Source organism: Chelonia mydas, chromosome 6, assembly GCF_015237465.2.
Source record: "Chelonia mydas isolate rCheMyd1 chromosome 6, rCheMyd1.pri.v2, whole genome shotgun sequence".
NCBI classification, from domain to species: domain Eukaryota; kingdom Metazoa; phylum Chordata; order Testudines; family Cheloniidae; genus Chelonia; species Chelonia mydas.
Genome location: NC_051246.2, coordinates 61,255,763 through 61,282,368, shown reverse-complemented (window position 1 = coordinate 61,282,368; position 26,606 = coordinate 61,255,763). Strand labels below are relative to the sequence as shown.

The following is a 26,606-nucleotide window of genomic DNA, read 5'->3' as shown; positions in this document are numbered from 1 at the left end:
TGTATGTGCATCTTTCTCTTCAGCCAACTTCCAAAGATCAGGTACTGGCCATGCTCGAAAAAGCCAAAGCCATCATGCCAGCCAAACCAGCTGTTCCTGCTAAGGCATCTTCCAAAGTGGTAGGAGGAGCAGCTCCAGCCAAATTCCAGTCTGCATCAGGTAATCTATCTTGTAATGCTGGGAAATGTATGGGAAAGAATTTCCACAGAAAGGACTAATTTGAAGGGAAACACTAAATTTTAATGTTCAGTCATGCTAGCATGAAAAGCTGGTGTGTGTCTAAGACACAGACCCTTTGGGGAAGGCCTTGTTTACAGAAGCAGGGTATAGGGAATAAGAACCACTCTGTAATGTCTCCTGTCAAGATAGTACAGTAGGCTGAATGTCTGTGGAAGACCAGTTTCATTTGGGTGTGGATGGGTTTCATTGGAATAGAGAGGCAAGCCAGTTAATCACAGGGTCTTGGTGTGGTACTGGTAAATCACAGGGAAGTCAAGTCATTAAGATATACTACTGTGGAATTAGTCATTCCATAGTCTGAAAAGCTTTTAAGGACTACCTATAGAAATCCCACTCTGGGGGCTGGGGCTGCAGGTTCCCAGGGTTTTGGTGTGTCTAGCTTAATATGCAAATATTCTCATACGTGGAGAATCTCTCTGGTCTGTAGAACGTGACTGTTGGATTAATCAAACCCAAAGGAACACAGAGGCAAAGTTCTTTGTGCTTGAAAAGTTGCCGTATGTCAGCCTCGAAAAGGTGCCACCACCCTTCTCTGCTGCCTCTGACATGGCACTCTGAGCAGCTTTGCTCTGAGTTTTTTGGGGAGGCTGCAGATTCTTGGGTCGTCTTGATGTGTCATCGGTTTGTGTGTTCCACCTCCCCCCAGCCTTTGCTGCTCCTCCTCCTTGGAACTTCCAAACTAAGGTAGAGGAGAAGTTACATGCAGTCAGTTTTGAGAACTGCTGTGAACCAGCAATGGTAACCTCTGACGGTGCACTGGCTTCATCCTGCCCTCTTGTCCCATTCTTCTAGCACCAACTTGGGAAGTCACGCCATCTGAGTGATTTGGTTTATGCCTGCCCCCTCTCTAGAGCAGTGGTTTTCAAACTTTTTTTTTCTGGCAACCCAGTTGAAGAAAATTGTTGATGCCCGTGACCCAACGGAGCTGGGGATGAGGGGTTTGGGGGGGCTCAGGACAGGGGTTTGGGGTGCGAGGTTGGGACGTGGGCTTACCTTGGGCGGATCCCGGTCAGCGACGCAGCAGGGGTGCTAAGGCAGGCTTCCTGCCTATCCTGGCACCATGGACCGTACTGCACCCTGGAAGCAGCCAGCAACAGGTCCAGCTCCTAGGTGGAGGCGTGCAAGTGGCTCTGCATGGCTCTTGCCTGCAGACGCTGCAGGCCCCCAGCTCCCTTTGGCCGGTTCTCGGCCAGTGGGAGTGCGGAGCCGGTGCTTGGGGTGGGGGCAGTGCGTGGAGCCCCGTGACAGCGCCCCCCGCCTAAGACCCGGACCAGCTACCCACTTCCGGGGTGCAGCACAGTGTCAGACTAGCCTGCCTTAGCTGGGTAGCACTGCCGATGGGACTTTTAACTGCCCGGTTGGCGGTGCTGACCAGAGCTGCAACAACCCCGTGCCTTACATTCCGCGACCCAGTACTGGGTCTCAACCCGCAGTTTGAAAACCACTGCTCTAGAGTGCCTGCATGGCAAAGCTGTTGAGGGACTTGAACATACTTTCCAGCAGCCCCTATGTAAACAGTAAGGAACAATCCCAGTTAAGCTTGCTATCTAAGACCAGAAACATACTAAGATCAAGGAAAGATGAAGATTAAAATGTGCAAATTTTTATATACATTTAGATACGAGGGTTAGTTTCTTGGTGTTGACGTAGTCTGTAAGTACCTGACTGTTAACACACAGTGTAAGAGCTGAGCAAGCTTCCTTTGTGCATCTGAAATCCCTGCCTCTCCTTGTGATTAAGAGTTTTGTTGTCATTATGAGCAGCTCCCCTTCTCTGCAGTCAGACTGAAGAACAGTGGTGAACTGAATGTGCTGTTTGTGAATGGACTCATTTTCGCAAAATATGTTTGAAATAATCTCTTGTTTCCAAGCACCCGCTGAAGATTCAGGGTCCAGCACCATGGAGCCCAAGCCTGACCCCAAAAAGGCCAAAGCAGGAGGAGCTGCCTCTAAAGCTAAGGTACAGTGATGCCACCATGCAAGACTAATGAGCTGGGCTCCGGTTGGAGAGTATAGTAGCTTGTTAATGCAACCCTTGACACTTTTACGGAGGTGGTCTGTGCAAGCCTATGAGAGTATCCAAACTCTTAAGTGAAAGATGCCCTTCATACCTGTTGTGCTGCTATCATTGTTTTTGCTCAGTCCTACTTAATAGGCTTGCCACTGTCTAAAATTCAGATCACTGGGTCTTTAACTTCCCTTACTGTAAACCTCTTTGGCTTTTTATCTAATATGGTCTGTATTTAAAATGTATCTTGATAAACTCAATCTTGTATTCAGCTCTAATATTATAAAATCTAGTTTTGAACAGTAATTCTGAATCCACATGCCAAAGAAATTCCTGACTTTACTCCACTGCATCCAAGGTATATCTCTCAGCACAGTGCACAAAGAAGATGCTTAAGGATGCAGTGGTAGCTACAGCTGGCTGTACGTGAACTGTAGAGTTTGTTGTACTCCCATTAGTGTCTGTTTTTTATATCCTGTTACTTAGCTATTGAAGTTACAGATAAGTGGGGCAAAAATGTCACAAGTGCTGCTCCATGTGTGGGGTGCCACTGCAACTATAGCAGTCCACCCTGCCACAGATTTGGAACAGGAAAAACATCAGAGGTTAAGGTGTCTTTGTAAACCAGCCTGCAGCCACTGTATTCCTTCATCTAAACTCTTTTAATAAACTAGAATTAACACTGTTGAGTGCACAGCAGGTTTGGGGGCTCCAGGGTCTAAAGGGAGTGATTTAGAGGTACGTATTGAGTTGTCTAACCACCAAGCCTTTTCTGTGGCCTATTGCAGCAGTCTGATGGTAACAACAGTATGTCCAAGGACAATACCAGCCTGTCCAAAGCTAATACGAGCCTCACCAAAGGCAATACCAGCCTGACAAAGAACAAATCCATCAAACAGGTACCAAGTTAGGGTTAGACACCCCTAGGTGACTGGTGCACTGGCCAAGTCTGAAGAGTCCTATCTCAAAAAATCTGAAGAGTCCTATCTATTGCACACTTTGCCGTGGGTTTTGCTTCCACACCACCAGAGCATGTAGCTGAGGATTCTAACCACTGTTGTCAGCTTCTACCTGGTTCTCATACACTTGGTCAGCATGAGCTCAGGGGTTGGTGTCTGGCATCACTTGGAATGAAGGGTTGTATATAGGTTTTGCAGTGCTTTCTGCTCAGTACCACTTTTGCTTTTTCAGGGTGCACAAGGGAAGAAGATACCAAGTAAGCCAAACCTGAAGGAAGATGATGACAAATCAGGTCCTATTTTTATCATAGTCCCAAATGGGAAAGAGCAGAGAATGAAAGATGAGAAAGGATTGAAGGTGAGAGGGAACTTAAGAGCGTACTCAATTTCAGAGCTTTAGGTACTAAAGGAAGTACATTCTATTACCTGTGAGCTTAGTGTTGCACCTTGTGTCGCATGGGAATCCAGTCTTCATTTGATGTCTTGATACTTCAAAGCAAAGGTCCATCTCTTATAGGCTGTTTACAAGGTCTTCAGTCCCCATAGCATGTGTAAGAAAGCAAAAACTGTCTAAGAGAAGTGGCAGACGCCTCATTGCTTTAGGATACTCTTGAAACTAGATTGGACCAAACAATAGAAAAAGTATAATACGTAACAAGCCTGGCCAAGCTTCTTCCATCTCTAAGTACTAGGATTTGGAGAGACTCCATAGGTTTTTTTTTTATTCTAACAAGCACCTGTTGCCAAACTTGGCTCTCATAACAAATCTGAATTTGCAGGCTCCTCTTACTTTGAAACCTACACTTTTTTGGTCATCTGATAATGGTTGGACCCCCAGGTAGTTAAATGGGCACATATCTGTATACATGGTTTAAAGATGAGGTATTTGTCTTAGATATGACCTGTGTTAACACTAGCATACTAGCAAATACACTGAAGTATTGCTGCTTGCATTCTTAAGGATGCAGACCTCTAAACCTGTGCATTTTTTGGTGGCAGGAGGGAGTTTGCTATTCTCTGAGCTCCTTCTGTTGTGCACTGTGGCTCTTGGGTATCAGCTCAGTAACAAGTAGTATGTTGCTGACCTTGAGTTATTAGTGTTCTGTTTTTGTTTCTCGTTTTGAAGGTGCTGAAATGGAACTTTACTACTCCCCGTGATGAATATATCGAGCAGCTAAAGACTCAGATGTCCAGCTGTGTTGCCAGATGGGTACAAGATGAGATGTTTCATACAGACTTTCAGCACCACAACAAGGCACTGGCTGTGATGGTAGAGGTGAGTTAGGGACCTATGGCAGACAACAATGGAACGTGGGATGTCCAAATACTGCAGCAGTGAAATATCAAGTTAGGAGTTCTTCCTAAGTGGGCAGTAGGTTAGGAGGCTTCATGGTACTAGCTTGGGCACACAGTTCTTAAGTTATAGGCCTAAGTGAGCACTTTCAGAGGAACAATACAATTAGTATTAATCTCTTTTGCTGAGGGAGGGGAATGCTTTGTTTACTCAAGTTTGGATACTGCTCTGAATTTTATTAGTGAAATTTAGTAGTAGGTGCCAGCTGCTACCATGCAATGTGGGACAGTGTGTAATAGTTGAGGGGTCTCACTAAGGCTTAAAACCCAAGAATCTGTTTTATGAATCTACAACAGGAAGTCACCACCTATAATAAATGCGTTTTACTGGAACAGACATGGCTTTTGATTTATACTTTGCCCTTCATCACTTTCCTTTCCGCGGACCATACCATTTATATATTTGATCCTGCACAACCTGATGTTTTTCCCCCCCTTCATCTCAAGCACTTGGAGAGCGAAAAAGATGGAGTCATCAGCTGTCTGGATCTGATCTTGAAGTGGCTCACCCTACGGTTCTTTGATACCAACACAAGTGTTCTGATGAAGGCCCTTGAATACCTTAAATTGCTTTTCACCTTGCTGAGCCAGGAGGAGTATCACCTTACTGAGAACGAGGCATCCTCTTTCATCCCATATCTTATCCTGAAGGTACCACATACTGAGGGAAATTAGGATAATGACTTGCTCCTGGACACTACCAGGACACCAGCTAATGCTGTTCTGTTCTGTTCCGTACTTTTTTGCTGCAGTTGCCTTTGAATAGTGTGGGTGGGTGGTGTAGTTGGATTTTTTGAGTGGAAGCCTGGCATCATGCAGACTGGCAAAGTACACTGATGGTGTAGAGTATTTAAAAGTATCTGTCCTGGTTTCTTTTCTCTCTCTGATCATCATCTCCTCTACCCCCCAGGTTGGGGAATCGAAAGATGTTATCCGCAAGGATGTGCGTGCCATTCTGAATAGGATGTGCTTAATCTATCCAGCCAGCAAGATGTTCACTTTCATCATGGAGGGGACAAAGTCCAAAAATTCCAAACAGCGGGCAGGTAGGAAATAGTACTATTGGCTGGAGAACTTTGGTGTACCATTGTACACACCCCAAAGTCATTTCAGAATGCACTGTGGATCAGGATATGCTGGCCATAGCGTTTTCTGAAAACTGAGTTTTGCCTATCGTTATGCATTTGGGGAAAATATCACCAACTTGGGTGACAAGGAGAAGATTGTAAAGAAGAAATATCAAGCCTCCTTGTCATCTCTCACATGCACGCATGCTCTCTGCCTGAGCCACAAACATTATGCCTCAAGCAGCTTCCCAGTCATCTGGGAAGGGCCTGCTCTGGAATAAGAGTGATTAGGCAGAAAGTGTTAGAAGTCAGTTTTGTCTAACCCAACATCTCACATGCACAAATGGTTAACCATTCAGCTCTCATTGATTTACCCACCTCCCATCCGCCAGCTGCACTATTCCTGTCCTGATGTATAGAAGGCTCAGTTTTCCATACTACTGCAGAACTGCCTCAGTTCAACCCCTCCCCCACCACAGAACCATGCATTGGATTTGAAGCTTCACTTAAAGATTTTTAGCTCTATGGTACTGAAGAGAAGTTTCAGAATATAACTAATGCAAGGTTGTGTTTCAGAGTCTGTCAATAGCCTGAAACAGCTGTGTGAACTGTTCCTATTTGTGGGGATTAACTAATTATATTCTAGTTAAATGTTGGCATGAATTATTTCACTGCTGCTCGTTTTAGCAGAAACACTAAGCTAATGTGCTTATGGATGGCAGTATTTGGGTTGGGGACTGTGGGGCAACTAGCTACTGTCAAGGGTTGCTGGATGGCAAATTTAAAAATTCAAGCCTCCTTCAAAACTGTCACCTCTAACCCTGCCCACCAGGTGAAGGGAATTTCCTGTTTGTCACCAAATTGAGCACTAGAATGCCACAGACACCAGAGGCATTAGCACAGAATGTAGATTCAGATAACTGCAGAGTATATTGGAGTAGGGCACTTGTCTGTTTAACAATCTTGGTTGAGTTTCAGTTAAAAAAAAAAAAATCTGTTTCTGATCCCATAGAGTGCCTGGAAGAGCTGGGGTGTCTTGTTGAGTCCTACGGCATGAATGTGTGCCAGCCAACTCCTGGCAAAGCATTAAAGGAGATGGCAATTCACATTGGCGACAGAGACAACACTGTCCGCAATGCTGCACTCAACACCATCGTGACTGTCTACAATGTGCATGGGGACCAGGTGTTCAAGCTGATTGGAAATGTGAGTGATTGAAAATGGGAGGAGGTAGCCTGAACCAGGTTTTAATCTTGTGTAAGGGAATCATTCACACTGAAGTGATCAATCATGGCACGTCCTGCTGCTGATAGTGGGATAGATGCCAAGAGCTCTATTTATGGTGTCAGAGTTAATCTACCATGACACATCCTTTAGAAGTTAATTGGTTAATTCCAGATTATGGGACCTCTAATCGCCAGTAACCATAGGTGACAAACTAGAATACTGAAGGAATAAGTAAATGCTGACTTGTGATCCCGTCATAGGGGACTGTATTGTTTGTAAATAGTGACTTGCTTTAGAATGATGTTGTGATGCCTCTAGTGATTTCGGAGGAAACTTGGATGAAGTTCTAAACCAGGGGTGGGCAAACTACGGCCCTTGGGCCAGATCCGGCCAGTGGGATTGCCAGCCCCGGGGTGCAGTGGGACTAAGGCAGGCTCCCTCCCTGCTCTGGCCCTGCACCACTCCCGGAAGCAGCTGGCACCAAGTCCCCCTGCTGCCCCTGTGGGAGGGGGAGGGCAGCGGGCTCTGCTCTGCAGGCACCGCCTCCCGCAGCTCCCATTGGCTGGTAATGGGGAACCACAGTATTTATACCACCTCCCAGCTGGTATTTATAGAGTGGTTAAAACATGGAGTTTATTGTGTACACGTTTGTGTCTCCACTGCTTAGTTGTGAAATATAGCATTCCTCAGAGTGTGCACAAGTGTTTAGAGGTCCGACATGAAGAATGTTATGAGGTGGGAACCAAGGCTCTTATTACCTTGTCCCTTTTTCCCCCCCTTCAAGGAAATAATAGAAGTTATTGGAATGAATTTATTTTGCTTCAGTCGCTTATTCCTGGTAATTTTGCTCCCTATGTGAAGCAGTCATAAGAATGGCCCAACTGGGGTCAGACCAAAGGTCCATCTAGCCCAGTATCCTGTCTTCTGATAGTGGCCAGTACCAGGTGCCCCAGAGGGAATGAACAGAACAGGTAATCAAGTGATCCTTCCCCTGTTGTTCATTCCCAGCTTCTGGCAAACAGAGACTAGGGATACCATTCATGCCCATCCTGGCTAATAAGTCCATCAATGGCTATCTTCTATGAATTTATCTAGTTCTTTTTTGAACCGTGTTATGGTCTTGGCCTTCACAACATCCTCTGGTAAGGAGTTCCACAGGTTGACTGTGTGTTGTGTGAAGAAATACTTCCTTTTATTTGTTTTAAACCTGCTGCCTATTAATTTCATTTGGTGACCCCTAGTTCTTGTGTTATGAGAAGTAGTAAACGCTTCCTTATCTAGTTTCTCTACACCAGTCATGATTTTATAGACCTCTATCATATCTCCCCTTAGCCATCTCTTTTCTAAGCTGAAAAGTCCCAGTCTTATTAATCTCTCCTCATACGGAAGCTGTTCCATACCCCCTAATAATTTTTGCTGCCCTTTTCTGAACCTCTTCCAATTCCAGTATATCTTTCTTTGAGATGGGGTGACCACATCTGCACAGAGTATTCAAGATGTAGTTGTACCATGGATTTATATGGAGTCAACCTGATATTTTTTGTCCCATTATCTATCTCTTTCTTAATTATTCCCAACATTCTGTCCGCTTTTTTTGACTGCTGCTGCACATTGAGTGCATGTTTTCAGAGAACTATCCACAATGACTCCAAGATCTTTCTTGAGTGGTAACAGCTAATTTAGACCCCATCATTTTATATGTATAGTCGGAATTATGCATTTAAAGGACACTACTTTGCATTTATCAACATTAAATTTCATCTGCCATTTTGTTGCCCAGTCACCCAGTTTTAAGAAATCCTTTTGTAGCTCTTTGCAGTCTGCCTGGGTCTTAACTATCTTTAGTAATTTTGTATCATCTGCAAATTTTGCCACCTCACTGTTTACCCCTTTTTTCCAGATCATTTATGAATATGTTGAATAGGACTGGTCCCAGAACGGACCCCTAGGGGACACCACTATTTACCTCTCTCCATTCTGAAAACTGACCATTTATTCCTACCCTTTGTTTCCTATCTTTTAACCAGTTACCAATCCATGAGAGCACCTTCCCTCTTATTCCATGGCAACTTACTTTGCGTAAGAGCCTTTGGTGAGGGACCTTGTCAAAGGCTTTCTGAAAATCTAAGTACGCTATATCCACTGGATCCCCTCAAAGAATTATAGTAGATTGGTGAGGCATGATTTCCATTTACTAAAACCATGTTGACTCTTCCTCAACAAATTATGTTCCTCTATATGTCTGACAATATTGTTCTTTACTATAGTTTCAACCAGTTTGCCCAGTACTGAAGTCAGGCCTGTAATTGCTGGGATCACCTCTGGAGTTCCTTTTTAAAAATTGGCATCACGTTAGCTATCCTCCAGTCGTCTGGTACAGAAGCTGATTTAAATGATAGGTTACAGACTAATTAGTAGTTCTGAAGGAACTCAAATGTGAAATTGCAGAACTCTTGGGTGAATACCATCTGGTCCTGGTGACTTATTGCTGTTTAATTTATCATTTTTCTTCCAAAACCTCTTCTAATGATACCACCAATCTGGGACAGTTCCTCAGATCTGTCACCTAAAAAGAATGGCTCAGGTTTGGGAATCTCCTTCACCTCTTCAGCTATGAAGACGGATACAAATAATTCATTTAGTTTCTTCTTCACAATGACCTTATCCTTGAGTGCTCCTTTAGCACCTCCATCATCCATTGAGTCTTTGGCTAACTGTTCCTCAAATTCTTTTTTGGCCTTCCTAATTGTATTTTTACACTTCATTTCCAGTGTTTGTGCTCCTTTCTATTTTCTTCACTAGGATTTATCTTCCACTTTTTAAAGGATGCCTTTTTGCCTCTTACTGCTTCTTTTACTTTGTTTAGCCATGGTGGCTCTTTTTTGGTTTTCTTACTATGTTTTTTAATTTGGGGTATACATTTAAGTTGAGCCTTTATAATGGTGTCTTTAAAAAGTCTCCATGCAGCTTGCAGAGATTTCACTTTTGGCACTGTACCCTTTAATTTCTGTTTAACTAACCTCCTCATTTTTGTGTAGTTCCCCTTTCTGAAATTAAATGCTACAGTGTTGGGCCACTGTGGTGTTTTTCCTGCCACAGGCATATTAAGTTTAATTATATTATGGTCACTATTACCCAGCGGTCCAGCTATATTCACCTCTTGGACCAGATCTTGTGCTCCACTTAGGACTAAATCAATACTTGTCTCCAAGAAGCAGTCATTTAAGGTGTCAAGAAACTTTCTCTGCATCCCATCCTGAGGTGACATGCACCCAGACAATATGGGGATAATTGAAATCCCCCCTTATTATTATTGAGTTTTTTTATTTTAATAGCCTTTCTAATCTCCCTGAGCATTTTACAATCACTATCACCATCCTGGTCAGATGGTCGGTAATATATCACTACCACTAAGTCCCACCTGAGATCTCTTATTTTCCTTCCTCTTGTTTGTCCATTAGTGTTTTGGACTATTCATCAGAATGAGCAGTTAGTGTGATTATGCAGAAGCAACACTCAATCTTCCAGTCACCTGTTCTTTCTCAAAAGTTCTTTTCTCAGAACACCAAGGTTTAGCAGAAAGAACTGAAGTAGCTGGACTTCCCAGCCTCTTATGACCAGCTTTGCATGGTCAATGCCCCAAGATGGCTGCTTGTGCAGTCCCAAAAGGCCCTGCATTTCTAGAAGGGTCCCAAAGCTTAGTGGGGTGGAGAGCACAAGTGTGAATATGCAGCGGCAACAGTCAATCAGATTATAGTTCCCAGGAGGTAACCTCTTTTCCTGAATCCTTTTAATGAGTTTATAAACTTACCCCTTCTCACTAGAAGATATTGGAGCCCAGCTCCTTTAATGTAGCCTCAGCTTGGATTGTTTCACACTTGATACCTTGGAGAGGTTGCAGTGAAGAGGATAAGAGGGCACCTCTTTTCTTTATAGGAAGGTGTCAGCAATGCCAGTACTTCTGCTTGGGGTCTTGAATGCTTTTATTATTCTCCACCTTGTCTTGCAGGGGTATCCTTTGCTAAAACTTAATACTCATATACTAGAACTACTAGCTGTAATTTCTCAACCATGAAGACCTTAGAATCTGGAGGACACTTCCAATAGATTCTAACCATTCCAAGGCTAGTCGTATTCAGGGCCTTAAGTTGATGGTCTGGTTGCTTCTCCAGAGGAAGGAGGCTAAATGTTGACCTCTGTTTTTATCCCATAGCTTCATATGTAACTTCATATGAATAGAGTAGGATTGTGTATACATAGTAACTTCATATGAATAGAGTAGGATTGTGTATATCCTAGGTGGCAGCTGCAATTCCTAAAACATGTGCAGAGTTTGCAGACTGAACTGAAGAGTTGTCTCTCTCTCGCAGCTTTCTGAGAAAGACATGAGCATGCTGGAGGAGAGAATAAAACGGGCTGCTAAGAGACCTGCTGCTGCTCCAGCAAGGCAGGCAGAAGAGAAACCTCAGCGTGCTCAGAGCACAAATGCTAATGCTAGCATGCTGAGGAAGGGACCAGCTGAGGACATGTCTTCCAAACTCAAGTATGTAATGGAAAAAGTTATGATCTTCTATGGCTTCTGCAGTGTACGTGCTAAGAACATGTTCTGCAGTGTTACCTTTCGTTCTTGTAGTCATTGTCTTTGCATGTTCTGAAAACTGTTTGTCTGGGCAAATATTGTAAAACAAAATGTTTGAATCTCTCTTCATTGTTTTGTCTTGTCTTGTCTATCTGCCTCTTGAATCCTTTCTAAATGGTCTTGTGCCTTCTTTCACTGCTTCTCCATGGACAGAATTATGTATCGCACTTATAGGATGTAAGTACTGTCCACTAACTCCTTGGTAGCAGGGCTCTTGTATCTTTCTAACTCCTGCCTTAATCATTCCCTCTGAGAGTGACTGACTTTTATGCTGGCCAGTTCTAGGTATTTGTAAATAACGTAGACTAAAATTACAAGAATAGAGGGCCTCTACCAAGAGCAACTACAACCCAAACTGCTAGCAGACATGGCAATTCCATGCTGGGCAGCTGCTGGAAATATTAGGAGAATTCATTCCCGTGTGTTGCATTAAACTTGGTATTGATTGGAATCCATTCTTAATTTGATAGGGCCAGTGTACAGAGGCCAGCCGGATGAGCATTTTGAATCTCAGAGCTTGGAGATACCCATACCACAAACAAAGCTTAGTAACTATACCTTGCACCACATGTCAATGTATTTTAGATCATTCTGATATTTAGAGAAAAGGCCCCTGGTGAAACTTCTGTAACAGAATGTTCCACTTAAAGGGAATCTAATCTCTAACATGCAAGTGTCTCAGGACCCTAGGGGAGTCCTGGATCCTGACTGGCTTGTCAGGTTACTAATTCAGTTAGTGTACCTTCTCTTAGCCATGAGAGAGAAGACCTGAGCTTCAATAAGATGTCCCATCAATGTCATCTTTGGTGGTGCTGGATCTCAGTCTTAGGCAGAGCAGTGCATGCCTGTCACAACTTCAGTGTGGCTTATAGTGGGCTGTAGGGTAACCCAGCAGCTTCTCAGGTGAACTATGAAAGCAAGTAATTGGCAGCTACTCTCCTGGCTTGCATAAGTCTTTACTGCTAATAGCTGCGGGAACTGTAAAGGGTTCAATTAGAGGACTGAATAAAATCAGATCTACAAAATCACGATCTCGATATGAGAGCTTAGGACTACCACTGGATGTTAGTGTTACCATGCCATCTAAGTGTGTATAGACATGAACACCTTTCTTCTGGTTTCCATAGCCAAGCCCGCAACATGAGTGGCCATTCTGAGACGACACATACAGTTCCACGGGAATTCCAGCTGGATCTAGATGAAATTGAGAATGACAATGGCACAGTTCGATGCGAGATGCCAGCACTTGTACAGCACAAACTAGATGACATCTTTGAGCCAGTCCTGATCCCGGAACCCAAGTGAGTTTAGATGTATTCCTGCTTAGGTGAAAGCCAATTGAAACTGTCTAGAACCATCGTGAGCAGGTGCATATAGACACTAGCATGTGTAAGTAAAGCTTTGTCCAAGAAGTTGAGACCTACATTAGTGTGAAGAGTCAAGACAATCAAGGTAGTGGTCTGTTGATCGTTAGGCTATGGGATATGAGTGGGAAGAGGCGTGTTGGTAGGCTGTAATAAAAAATTCATTATTATCTGGGGGGGAGAGATGCTGAAGGGGGGCTGTCCATGAAGCTTACCACACAGGAAAAGGAAGCCTGGTCTCATGGGTAACACGTGGTCTGAGTGAGATTAGGTTGTACTTAGTTCTGTCCCAGGTGGCTTATGTGATTGACACATCACTGAACATCTCTTTTTCCCTCTGTAAATGAGAATGAAACTCTCCTCACAGGGATGTCTGTGAGGATGAATCCCGCTTTCTGTCTTTGAAATCTGACTGGAAGGCACCAGTGAAGTTCAGGTTGGAACTATTTTTTCATGGAGAGTCATAAGACCTTTCCCTTCCCAACTGTCTAGGATCCGTGCTGTGTCCCCACACTTCGATGACATGCACAGTAATACAGCTTCCACCATCAACTTTGTCATCTCCCAGGTAGCCAGTGGTGACATAAATACGAGTATCCAGGCTCTGGCACAGGTAAGTGGAACTTTTAGTTGGCAGCTACACTGCATTGAGCTAAGGCCAGTAGTCTGCGAGAGTGATGAGTTGCACACTGGTGGTGTTGCCATGTCAGGTGATGTGGGCACCACTCAGAATGTTGCTGATGACACAGCCAAGTGCACAGGGGCCATCTGACTCGCTAATTCCATAGCAGTTTTCCATCAGACAGAATGTAGGACATATTCTGTAGGTAGGAACTTGTACTAGATCATCATCCCTATAGACTCCAGCTCTGAGCTGGTGACAGCTGTCAGTGATGATGAGATGGTGGTGTCTTAAGACTCTTCCTATTTCAACTTTGCTTTTACCCTGACATAAGTTCTGGTTACTAGATGTCTCACCTCCATGTTGTGCCAGGGAGGGTTGGTTTTTGATGAAACTGCCTTGCAAATCCCAAGTGTAGGAGTTGCATGCCCTGACTCATAACCCTCGAACCATTCTGTTAGGGAGCGCAATGCCCAGAAAACTACACAAGACCGATAATTACAGAATCCATAATATAAGCTCTTGCACACTCAAAATTTTGTACGAGTTCCTTGAGTACAGGATACAAGTCATAGCTAATCAAGGAATCACTAATGCCACTGAATGTACTGGATTAGTTGTAGAAGTGCAAAGTCACTAATTGTTAGATGAAGTTTTAGAAAGTAGACGACTTGACTAATGGAATAGTAAGTATGGGGGAAGCAAAGTTAAACATTCTTCCTGTGCTGTTTACAGAGGATCAACTTTAATGTGTCTTGGGTGTTTTGCTCTTAGATTGATGAGGTCCTCAGACAGGAGGACAAAGCAGAAGCCATGTCTGGCCACATTGACCAGTTCCTAATAGCTACATTCATGCAGCTCCGACTGATCTACAACACACACATGGCAGATGAGAAACTGGACAAGGATGAGATAGTCAAGCTCTACAGCTGCATCATTGGGAACATGATCTCGGTAAGACAGGGAGGAAAGGGAACAAGCCTTGTACAAATGGATGGGTGGAGATGAGAATATGTCCTGCACAGGTCTTGCCTTCTAGTATATTTTGTTTAAGAAGGCTTCTTTCTAGCTATTCTCTAAAATGGCTCTTTTGGAGCTAGTCTAGAAACAGCCCTGTGCAGGAAATCAAATTTGATACAAAGTACATGAGGCATAGGGGGAGCTAGCGCTTCATGTCTGTCTCCAGCCAATGCTCAGATTGGCTGCAAGCATCCTGGGACAATAGGGGTTAGGGAATCTTATTCCAAAAAGGAATATAGTGAGACACACCCTCTGGATGAGTTGGTGTGATATATAGATTGAGCTTTGTGTCTAGGGCTGTACAGAACATATGTACCCTTATTATTTTATGAAGCTTGCTGATAAATAGTAGCCCATTTCAAACATTATTTATACATGAGATGTCGATTGAATGGGGAACTTTCATTCTGTCATGAATACCGTGGCTGAAAGATTAATGATGGCTACAGTTGGGTTCTCTGTCTTCAATTGCTGAAAGTTTCTAGACTTTGTTTCTGTTGGAGGATAACTTTTTTTTTAACTTTCTAACATGGCACAGCTATCTGAAATGAGGCAGTGGCAAGGGGGAAATACTTTCCCTTTTGTAAGGGCTTGTGACCACCCTGAACAACTCTAGTGCTGAAATTGAGCAGGGATGAGGCCTTGCCTAAAGGAAGTACCATTGACTGTTGAAAATGGCTTGTAGTATCCCTAGTCAGGGGATTGGGAAATGTATTTTTGTTTCAGCATTTTTAAGGCCAGAAATGACCATTATGATTTAGTCTGACTTCCTGCATAACACAGAATGTAGAATTGTGCATCAAGCCCAGTAACTTGTGGCTGAACTAGAGCATGAGCTATGGTACAGTCTGTATGTTAAACAGCCTTCCAAACATCCTAAATGAAAGACGGCGGAGTTGTATAGGTCTGCCTGACTTCAGTGTATGGTGGAGGAGGAAGAGACTGTGCTACCTTAATGCAGCTCCCTTGTGCATATGCATTATGATCACTAGTTTTTTTTTTTTGTTTGTTTGGTTTTTCCCCCATCCAAACCCATTAACTTGAGGCAGATAGCTGGTATGGAAAACTTCAGCCAAAACAGGTAAAATTTGGCAAAGGTGCAACTAAAAACGAGGTCTTATAGCGGGAAGTATTGGAAAACCTTAAGTGTTGGTACCAGGCCCACCTATGACTTTTTTTTCTAGATTCTCTGGCATGCATGGTAATGCTTCATGTGTATCTAAGGTTGAAGGAAAAATAGCATATTGCAGTATCTGAAAAATAATGTAATAACAGTCTCTTAATGCATACACATAAGGAAACACAATTAAAATGCAGTTCTGTCTTAGCTGGTGCTGTCTCAGTTTCTTGCATCGCCACCAACAATAAAGGTCTGCAAGTCAAATTAGCTCCTCAGGGTCCAGTGCAACCTCCTTCTCCCCCCCCCCCCCCCCAATGGGTTTGCACAGATAATAGGGTTGCTTTATTTTAACCATTCTTGACACAAATGAAGCAGTAGAATCTTGCTTCTCCCTTTGAGCTGGGTTGGCTCAGGAGGACCAAGAGTAGGAAATGTAGTCAATCTCCATTTTAGTCATTGAAATCAGTAGCTCTGACCAATACAAACATGGGGAGTAGATCTTTGTGGGGTAAGAAACCATTTTTACATATTCTGTTTTCAAAATAAAACCAACTAACATTTACATGTACAGCCTTAACTTCAGTATTTCCTGCCTCTGAATGCTTAACTCTATAACCTTATTGTTCTTCCCATACGTTTTAATAGAATATATAAACACTTTATGAAAGAGGTGCATATTTAAAGAGGGAGTTGCAAGTAGAATCCCAGATGAGTCCCAAAACTAAATGATGCATGCTGAAGAAATTTCTAATCCTGGCTTTTATCGACAGCTATTCCAGATGGAGAGCCTGGCCCGGGAGGCCTCCACAGGAGTGCTGAAAGACTTAATGCATGGCCTCATTACATTAATGCTGGATTCACGGGTTGAAGACCTCGAGGAAGGGCAGCAGGTCATCCGATCAGTCAACCTTTTGGTGGTGAAGGTTCTGGAGAAGTCTGACCAGACTAACATCTTGAGGTAAGTTACTCTTTGTTAGAATCAGAGAAGACCGAAGTTCTCTCCCTCTACAACAGTCTTGTACCACAGATGAAATACCACTTCACTGTTCGTGTATGTGATTTCAGAGAACATGGCTCTCTAGTCTGCCCTTACCGTTTGTTAGTCACTGTCGCATTGAGTCCTCTTGCAAGACAATGGCCTGTTAACTAAAGTGGTGAGCAAAGCTGGCTGTAGAATAGTTCAGCTGGCTACTGAAAAAACAAGCATATCAGGACAGTAACTTTAGCTTCTGGCCCTGAATCTAAGGAAATGTCTACATAGTAGCTGGGAGTATGCTTCCCAGTGCAGGTAGCCATGCTAAAAATAGCAGTGTGGCTACAGCCGCTCAGACTAGCCACCTGAATACAAACCTGCCTGACTCCCTTGGGTACATACTTGGGTGGCTAGCTTGAGTTGCCACCTGTACTGCTACAGCCATGCTGCTGTTTGTGCATGCTAGCTCAAGCAGAGCCTGAGAGGGTCTCTACTCTTGCTGGGAAGTATGCTCTCAGCTGCTGTGTAGATATATCTAAAGGGGCACAGTTATAACTAAATCACTATCCAATCTATATCATTGGGGTAAAGCAGGGGTGGGCAAACTTTTTGGCCCAAGGGCAACGTCGGAGTTGTGAAACTATATGAGGGCCGGGTAGGGAAGGCTGCGCCCCCTCTCACTTCCTGCCCTGTTCCCCCACCCCACCCCCCATCCAACCTGTCCCCTGACTGCCCTGACCCCTATTCACACCCCTGTCCCCTGACAGGCCCCCAGGGACTCTCACACCTATCCAACCGCTCCCTGTCCCCGGCTGTCCCCCGGGACTCCCTGGCCCTTATCCAACCCTCCCACTCCCCGCCCCCTTACCATGCTGCTCAGAGCACCAGGACTTGCAGCCGCGCCACTGTGCAGTCTAGAGCACCGGGGCAGGCTGGCAGCTCTCGCAGCTGCGCTGCCTGTCAGGAGCTCGCAGCTCCACCACCCAGAGTGCTGGTGGCATGGCAAGCTGAGTCTGCGGGGGAGGGGGCAGGAGCTCAAGGGTCCAGTGGGCCAGATGTGGTCCAAGGGCTGTAGTTTGCCCACCTCTGGGGTAAAGCTTTACGATGAACCATTCTACAACCTAAACTTGTAGTCTGTCTCATTGGATGGTCAGTTGACAGTATTGGCATGGTATGTCCTGCAGAGATTCAGCTCTCCATTTTTATGGAGGTGATAGTAAGATATTGGAGCCAGGGAGGAGGTGCAGAGCATTGTGTGGAAGTTGAACTAGTTGTGGTCTGTAGCCACTAGTGTGGTGTTCAATAGGGCTGTGCTTTTCCATTTCCTTTATAGCATTTGTCCATCTAATGCTACTTGTTCTCTCCAGTGCCCTGCTTGTTCTGCTCCAAGACAGTCTGCTAGCAACAGCCAGCTCTCCCAAGTTCTCGGAGCTTGTCATGAAGGTGAGCCTATAATGGGGATTGTGTACTCACTTGGTCCTTCTTTGAAGTGTCTGTTCCTAATCCACACTGTTGATTCCAACAGAAACAAGGTGCTTTAAGACCAAGTTGGTGAACATAACTTTAAATGCTACTCTAGCACCTAGTCTAGACATAATATGTTAAGATATAACTTGCCCCATCTACACTAAGGTTCTAGTTAAAATGTTCATGTGTTAAACGCCCCTTATCCTAGGTTAGACATACCCTTAATGAGATTAGAAGCATCCAGCAGGGCCAGAGCATTGTGTGAAGCTCATGGTAGTATACATACACTAATAACTCGGTCAATCTCCTGCTAATGGTAATGGAATCAACAGCAGCACTTATTCTTCTGGGCATCTAGCTCCAGATACTGAGACCCTGGATACAGCAAAACTTGCAGCAGGAACTCCCCTCTGACTTGAGCAGTTGGTTTCATAAACTTTTTCTTTCTCTCCAGTGTCTGTGGAGAATGGTGCGGCTTCTTCCTGAAACCATCAATAACATCAACCTGGATCGAATCCTGCTGGACATCCACATTTTCATGAAGGTGTTTCCCAAGGAGAAGCTGAAGCAGTGTAAAAGTGAATTCCCCATAAGGACACTTAAGACTCTGCTTCACACCCTGTGCAAGCTGAAAGGGCCCAAGGTTAGAGCAGAGACCAGCTATGTGCTTTAATTTAAGATGCTCAAGCTGTCTTTAAAGTTCTTTTTATTATGTCTTTCTCAGATCTTGGACCATTTAACAATGATAGAAAACAAGAATGAATCTGAGCTGGAGGCTCACCTGTGTCGAGTAATGAAGCACTCCATGGACCAAACTGGAAGCAAGACTGATAAAGAGACAGAAAAGGGGGCTTCTCGTATAGTAAGTCACATGAAGTTAACGGTGGAGGGAGAAGTGGCAAATGGACTGTTCCAAGAGACAAGTGCCTAACTAGCTCCAGACAGATGTGAAGTTAGGCTGCCCACTGGAATATGTGATTGGTATCTGAAATTGGTCCATCTAATGCTGTGCCTCTGAGATGCATTAAGACTCAATAAGTACCCCTCTTGCTTGCTGAACATGAGCTCTGATAATGACTGGTCCACTAAACTTCAACTGTGGCCAGAACAGCCTTTAAATGCAGGTCTCCCAAGATGAGACTTCTAGTCCAATGTGTCATCCGCTGTACCTGAGTCTGTATAAACCCCCGTCTTGTAAAAGACGGTTCTTTTGACTCAGCTAGCCTGTGCTGTTGTCTGTCTGTCTGTCTGTCTGTCTCTGTCCCTGAAGCTCCACAGGCAGCTGGTAGGTCCTTGGCACTTGAGTGTATTGTAAATTGTTTAGTTGAGTACCTCTAATTTTTTGGGGATGCCCCTTTAAATCTTGTTGAGGAGTCTCCATTTCTTTCTTAGGATGAAAAGTCTTCAAAGGCCAAAGTAAATGATTTTTTAGCAGAGATATTTAAGAAGATTGGCTCCAAGGAGAACACTAAAGAGGTGAGTGCTTTCTTATCATAGGAAGAACGGGAAGGTTACACCACCTCATGTGCCTACTGCAGTTTAGGTAACACATGAAAACTTTCCTCCTTCCCCAGGGTCTGGCAGAGCTGTATGAATATAAAAAGAAGTATTCTGATGCAGACATTGAGCCCTTCCTGAAAAACTCCTCTCAGTTCTTCCAGAGCTACGTGGAACGAGGCCTCCGGCTCATTGAGATGGAAAGGGAGGGCAAAGGACGCATTCCTTCATCTACAGGTACAGAACTTCTTGGCAACACAAGTGAATTGGCCTGGGGATGTGGCATGCTGAATTTAGTTATAATGGGGCAACTGTAGCTGCTCCCCTTAAGTGCCACTATGTTTGAGACCCTTATGGGCTGCCAAAATGACCTCCTTATTCTCTGAGCACTTGTTAGTGGCACGTTCATGAAGTCACTATGGCACCTCTTGCAAAGACCACTCATGCTTTGCCACTCACAGGGACGGTGCTGTGGTTACCTTACCGAACTAGGTGGGAAGAGATAGAGGTAAAGATTTGAAAGGACTTCAGGGGACATCATTCTGGTCATGGTTAGAGAAGTGCCCCTCTAAAAGAAAATTAAACTTTTACTCTGTCTAATGGGGTGCAGTGCGCTGGAGTCCTATGTTGAAGGCCTGGCAAGCAAGCGATTCTTGTTGCAGTAACTTACTCTGAAGTTCTCCTTATCCTAAGCTAGGCTTCCTTGGTGAAGCATACTATCAGGACATCAGAGTGGCAGCTGCAAAATTCTCTCTCTCCTTATTTTAGGACCTCTAAAATAGTGTCATAGGATCTTTGCATGAAACTGTCAGATTGAAGCAAGGCATAAACTTTGTAGATTTCACATCAACACAGCAGACATAAGATATAGCTTTTCTTCTAATGTCCCCAATCTTGGCTAGGAATAGTCTGGCAATCCTTAATAGGAGCAGTCTATATCAGGTAAGCTGTTAAGTCACCCTGTAAATGTCCCAGGAAGCCAGGGGATAGTCACAGTTCTCCATTCAGAGCTGTCAACACAGAGGCCCGCTTAACAGGCTATCTTGTTTACTAGATCCTTGTTCCCATAAATTCTGAATTTCAGATGTCTCAACTTGCTCAGTGAAGTGTTTCAGTAGAACAGAATTCAAAAATTTGTCCGTAAGCACACTCCAGTAATTAAGAAAATGCAGTATAATAAAACTACAGATCCCATTAGGAAATCATGAAACATAGCAGTAGAATAGCTATTTATAGTAAGGGGCACATACTATGCTTGTCCTTCTGCTCCTAGAAGATCCAACACTGTGCCCATTGCAGTCTTTCCCCTTAACTCCCCCTTCCCCCAAAGTAATTAGTCACAAGCTTTGGCAGTAGGAGTGACTGAGTCTCTCAGAACCTCCTAAATGCTGCTGGTAATGCAGAACTAACTTCTGTCCCCACCTTGAAAAATCTGCACAGTCAAAAGATGAGGTGCTAGCTAGCACCTCAGCAATGTAGCCTTCCAGACTGCATTAATCATATTGCTTTGCTTCATTTAAAGACTAAGAAATATTTCAGGACTCAGTTATTTCCTGTGGGTGGAGAGTGTCTGTCTGTCCCTCAACTTTAAAGATCCAAGGCAACTTTCTGCCTCAGTCTCTCTTCTTAGTTTCTCCATTCCATGAAGAGAGAGAGCTCTTTTCATTAATTTGATAAAGCCTGTCTGATATGTGGAGACTAGAGGGAAAGGGGATCTTTGGAGGCTCTTTCACCACTCTCAATTACATGAAGAGGAATTGGGAGAAGCAGTGCCCTTAAGCTTCCTGCACAAGAACCCTGGGTGGGTTTAGGTCAATTGAGGAATATCTCAGCCGTCTGTGTTCCTCTAACTCAGCTTGCTGCACTGAAGAGCAAAGGATAAACTTAAAAGCCTTTCCCTCATGTAATGTCAATTTACCATTTGGTTTTAATGGCTACTCATGACCCACAATAGCCTCTTCAGTTGTTCCAATTAATGGCCAGAACATGTTGGCTTTTGGGGCTGCTTTGCTGCTCACTTATGGTGGCTTGACTTCTTTCAAGAAATGGGCTAATCATTGTCAACCCTCTCAAACCCATTGCCCTACCTGTAAATATAATTGATTAATGGGATTTCCAAGAGCACAGTGTGGGTCAGTGTAGTCTCAAGCTCTAGATTGTTCTGTTGGATACTACATGAGGCTAAGAGGCTTAAACGTGTTCTTTTTCCCTTTCCTAGGAATTTCTCCTCAGACGGAGGTAACGTGTCTCCCCACTTCCACCAACACAGTGTCTTCATCCATAGGAAACACAAATGGGGAGGAGGTGGGGCCTTCAGTCTACCTGGAAAGGCTAAAAATCCTCAGGCAGCGTTGTGGCCTTGACAATGCAAAGGTATTGTACTTCTAAAGACCCCTATAAATTCCACAAGGGAAGTGGCCCACTTGGGCTGAGGCCACTCATTTGGAGATCTGCTGTACAGTGCCCAGACTCTGATCCCAGTGAGTTCTACTGCATGTCATCTTTCCTGGTGTAAATGGCTTTAAAGCTGTTACCTGGCTGAGTAAACTCTGTTAGTGCTTCAACTCTCTTTTCTCTACTGCACTGATGTAGACACCACTAGCTGCTAGACTCCACAGTTGTATCTTCTCTTGCCAGGTAGTTAACTGTTAGTTTCTGGGAAAGGCTAAATGACTTACCTTTAGTTACTGGCCTCTAAAGGGTAATACCTATATTAAGCTATACTCCTGGGTCACATGACTGTGTTTTCTAAACTTCTGTACCCTCCCACTCTACAACAACTAAAAGCATGAATGGAGGGCTGTGTGGCTGGGGCACATGGGATTTTGAGACCGCAGTAATGCAGAATGTGCTCAGTATGTTACATCAGGAACCTGTGGAATGGATCAAACCTTCAATACATCCAGTGCTTTCTGTTTGGGAATCTTACTCATTGAAAGATGGTTACTGCCAGCCACTTTAGACATACTGGTGACTCCAGGAATAGCTACAAGGCTTAGGTGGTATAGATATAGGTAGAACACTACCCTGACCTTTTAAAATAGGACATGCACATCAGTTTACTGCTGAATGCAAGATGGCATGTGGTGCTGATGTAAACTCAACTCTGTCACTGACTTTTGAAGCTGCAGATTCCCAGAAGAGCAGTGACTTGACTCTGAAGCATCTGATGGCAGAAGAATCCTGTCAGGCAATTCCAAGTTTTTTCTTTCTACTCAGTTACTTCAGAATTCCTCACTCTGTCCTCATGATGCCATACCTGGGAGCAGCCTCTGTCTACACTGAGAGTTTAAAAACAGTGGGAGTCTAGCAGGTTCGCAGTGGGCCTTCCCAATGAAATGGGAACTGATTGTTATCTCTGAAGAGAATGAGAGCTGGTGTGTGAGGATGGGCTTTGCTTTAGATCCTAAGTAGTACTCAATAGTGCAGACCTTTGGCTCCTTTAGTTAATTGAGATGAGAAGCAGAGAGCGATAACCAAATGTGACGAGTGTGAGTAAGCAAAGATTTAGGCTCTAAGGTAGGTAAGCCCAAGCAATGTGGAAAACTTGTCACACATACAGGTAATTCAGAAAACTTGTGCTTAATGCAAGTGATCATGAGAAGCATACAATTCACTCTGGTCACCACTAACCTAAAATAGGGTGACCACCTGGTTCCAAGTAGCTAATGCACTGTGGCAATAGCTTACATATCTGTGCTGGAAATGGAGGAGTTGGAATGTATACACTGTACTAATGTTGGACTGCTCCTTTTCTTCCTCTGTTCAGCATGTTCCCCATGAGCGTGAGGAGCCATCCATTATGGTGTGGATTTCTTGCACAGCTTTTGCCCTCCACTGTCTGAAATAACCTCTCCTTTTTCCCCACCCTGTAGCAGGAAGACAGACCACCATTGACATCACTGCTCTCCAAACCAGCCACCCCTACAGTTGCATCCTCCACGGATATGCTGCACAGTAAGCTCTCTCAGCTCCGTGAGTCACGGGAGCACTACCAGCATTTGGACCTGGACTCCAATCAGACTCACTCCTCTGGCATTGGAACCGCCACCTCTTCCTCCTCTTCCACAGCAGCCAATATTGATGACTTGAAAAAAAGACTGGAGAGAATAAAAAGCAGTCGCAAATGAAGCTGTTTGAGAGAGAGCGTGCGCGTGAGCATGGCCGCTGCTTAGCTGTCTTCAGCTTTAGTTTACTAAACTAGAAAGTCTTCATAGTTAAAGGGGCCTCATTTAGGCCTAGTGTATACAAACTGGTTTATGTATAATACAGTGGATTTTGGGGGATGATCTGAGTCATTGTGGCACAAGTATTTGTACATACTCTGCTTCTCAGTGAGCATCTCTTGACAATAGAAGATTGTCTGTGTATTAGGTGTAGTGTACAGACCTGTAAACAGCTGTCCTCCTGCTCAGACTAGCTTCTCATAACTTGGTTTTTTATTTGTAAAATTGTCTTAAGATCTTTTCCTAGCTCTTAACTCTTAGAAGCTCTTTAGTGGTTTCACTTTTAATTTTGTGAATTCTTCTCCATGTAATCCTTGAACTGTTGATTCTGTATGGACGCATGGCATGGAGTAACTAATTTAAGTGTCTTTTGTAAATAAAGTTTGCATTAATTATACCAGTCCCTGTAGGAGCAGCAGTGACTGTCCATGGGAATAGTAGCCACTGTGTATTCTTGGATGCTAGTGAATGGGTATTGCTGAGCTGAATACAGCAATGGACTGCCCTGAGCTGCCCACTATTCATGGAAGGGAACCCTGGACTTTTCAGCCTTTTATTTCTACCAGCAGTATTGTTGCTGTTAATATGGCTGCCTTTCAACTTCTTCCTAAGAACATTGAGGAAGCAGAAAGGAATTGACTTAGACTAACAAATGTTAACTAGCAACTTCAATTTACAGGCCCCTGTGAAGTCAGTACCAAGAGCAAGCCTAGTCCCCATTGTGAAGAAGTGCAGTGAAACATTTGCCCCCTTCAAGAGAGGTTACTGAGGGATAGAAATGGTCTTACAGAATAGGTAAGCGGCATCCCATGTTCAAAATACTCTTAGCTAGGAGTCAAAGTTCATGTGATTTTTTTTTTTTTCCTCAGGTAGCAGTGCAGATCCAAGTGGATCCCAGCCTACAGAACCACCATTGCAATTATGAGAATCTGCTTAGGGGGATGACACGCTAAAATCAAAAAGTCTACACGTCCTGTGGTAATACTAGTTTTTGAAGATGGTTGCCATTGGTTGTGATTAGTAGGAGGACATTTCCTCTGGCTACTACTTTCCAAAAAAAAATCCTTAGCTGTAAAATTGAGACCCATGTTGCATTGCCTGCTTACTATTTAATGTGATAGTTGTCTTCAGCAAACTTGTTATGGAATATGACTTGCATCCATGTTTTGGAGCTGTATCCCGTGATACTCATGGCACAGAGGGTTTCTGTAGTATTTTCCTGCTTCTAGGTTCATCACTGCTCCCTGAAAAGCTGCTGCTTCATGATCTGTTCTCTAAGCCAGCAGTTCCTACCCCAGGGCTGGCACTAAACTAATCTTGGCTGAATTTTAAGGCATCTCTGAAGAATATAGTTTAAATCATTACCTTCTGTGCTGCAGCTTCTGCAATTCTCTCCTACAGAAATGATAGGGCTGGAGTTCTAGTGAGGCAGTAACCTGCTACATGGTGCCTGTAGTGAGTCTGTGTAGCATGGAAGGAATCCCCATCTTATGTAAGTGGCCAGCTGGTGTCAATCACTTCCCACCCCTATTCTATTCCTGCCAGGCTTTTTGTCCAGTTCCTCTGAAAACAGTTCTAGGCATAGGGTGGCCTCATACCCTTTTCAATGGACTAGAGCTATGACAGAGCGCTCAGACAATCTGCAGCTGGGGCTATGTGTTGACAAGGGTCTAGCTGGATAGTTTGTGTTTGCTGGCATGGGAGCCACTGCTGTTATCACTCAATTAGTGCTGTGTTGCAATGATAAATTGCCAGTTACTTTCTGGGTTATGGTTTGCCTTTTGCACAAAGTTTCTGAAAGTAGCTGACTGAGTTCTGCTGTTACATTACTATATGTTGTAAAATGCTGCATCCTTTGTTTGTAATTGCTAATTGGTGCAGTAGTGAGTGAAGTAAAAGGAATGCCTGTAAACTTGTACAACACTAACTTAACATTTCAAGTTATTTTGGAAGTTCAGAAGCAATTAAGTATCAGTGGTAGAAACCAGTATTACCTAAGGTTTTTGCCCATGTTGCTTCTGCAGTATAGCTTATTCTTGTCTAATGGTGTATGGTTGGCCCAGGAATTACTTGATAGGTAAAATTTAGACTGTTTAATTAAAAAACACACTTATCAGCCTATTGCAAATATTTCCATCCTATTAGTTAAATTTTGTTTTGAAAACAAGTGTGTAACAAGTCAGCCTTTAAAGTGACTGTACCAGACATGAAACTAGTCTATTTTTTCCTCATTTTCCTACTGTTAGACTAAGTACATTAGAATTGACAACTGTTTTCATAGTCAGGACATTTACTCTAGACTCTTGTATCAGAGGCCATTAAATGTATAAAACAAGCACCTGATAACCCTCAAGTTTTTTGTGGAACTTGACCATTTTACAGTGTTCCCTTATTCCATATGGTGCTGCTCTCAGCCATCTATACTGCTCTAGGAATGATTTTTAGATTACCTAGTGGGGGTGCGGGAGACTAGCATACTAATGTGATAGTTGTCAGCACTATCATTGTTCTGATGGGTTTAATTACATCCCAGCAGTTCAGAAAAACTAACCTTTTTCTTAACCTACCACCTAATCCCTTTTCAAATATGCTGTCTTTCCCTTGCAGCACAACCAACTGTTTACATTGTCAACTTAGGATGGTCAGTCAGTGAAGAGAACAGGCCATTTTGGAGTAGTGTGTGGTGGGGTGCAAAATTTCTGAAGCAGATGGTTTCTCTAGCCAAGAGCCCCAGCCCCCTAACCAGCAAAATGTTTGTTCAAAGATGAACACTGTATACTGTGGGTATTTGTTTAAGGGGCTTCCCATGTCTTCCACTCCATAAA

General features: G+C 43.8%; 1 protein-coding gene and 1 non-coding gene across 14 annotated transcripts in view; both read left to right on the top strand.

The window, feature by feature from the left end:
• The window catches only part of CKAP5 (cytoskeleton associated protein 5), a 105,394-nt gene extending 79,281 nt beyond the window's left edge, over positions 1 to 26,113 (top strand). For 8 of the 13 annotated variants that reach the window (XM_027831885.3, XM_027831881.3, XM_043548348.1 and 5 more), the window contains 19 exons: positions 24 to 159; positions 2,111 to 2,199; positions 3,439 to 3,564; positions 4,333 to 4,482; positions 5,007 to 5,210; positions 5,470 to 5,605; positions 6,639 to 6,832; positions 11,224 to 11,396; positions 12,620 to 12,793; positions 13,349 to 13,469; positions 14,253 to 14,432; positions 16,389 to 16,576; positions 17,959 to 18,034; positions 18,513 to 18,701; positions 18,783 to 18,920; positions 19,451 to 19,534; positions 19,633 to 19,792; positions 21,774 to 21,928; positions 23,431 to 26,113. In XM_027831885.3, the coding sequence (XP_027687686.2) occupies positions 24 to 159; positions 2,111 to 2,199; positions 3,439 to 3,564; positions 4,333 to 4,482; positions 5,007 to 5,210; positions 5,470 to 5,605; positions 6,639 to 6,832; positions 11,224 to 11,396; positions 12,620 to 12,793; positions 13,349 to 13,469; positions 14,253 to 14,432; positions 16,389 to 16,576; positions 17,959 to 18,034; positions 18,513 to 18,701; positions 18,783 to 18,920; positions 19,451 to 19,534; positions 19,633 to 19,792; positions 21,774 to 21,928; positions 23,431 to 23,685 (2,928 nt within the window). In that variant the 3' untranslated portion in view covers positions 23,686 to 26,113. Of the gene's footprint in view, positions 1 to 23; positions 160 to 2,110; positions 2,200 to 3,035; positions 3,147 to 3,438; positions 3,565 to 4,332; positions 4,483 to 5,006; positions 5,211 to 5,469; positions 5,606 to 6,638; positions 6,833 to 11,223; positions 11,397 to 12,619; positions 12,794 to 13,348; positions 13,470 to 14,252; positions 14,433 to 16,388; positions 16,577 to 17,958; positions 18,035 to 18,512; positions 18,702 to 18,782; positions 18,921 to 19,450; positions 19,535 to 19,632; positions 19,793 to 21,773; positions 21,929 to 23,430 lie in introns of all 13 variants that reach the window. The other 5 variants (XM_043548341.1, XM_043548343.1, XM_043548342.1 and 2 more) reach the window with 1 other exon arrangement.
• Positions 13,524 to 13,634, top strand: LOC114021817. Its single transcript, XR_003566217.1, has one exon. It is a non-coding gene; the product is annotated as a small nucleolar RNA SNORD67 (small nucleolar RNA).
• Positions 26,114 to 26,606: the final 493 nt, after the last annotated feature.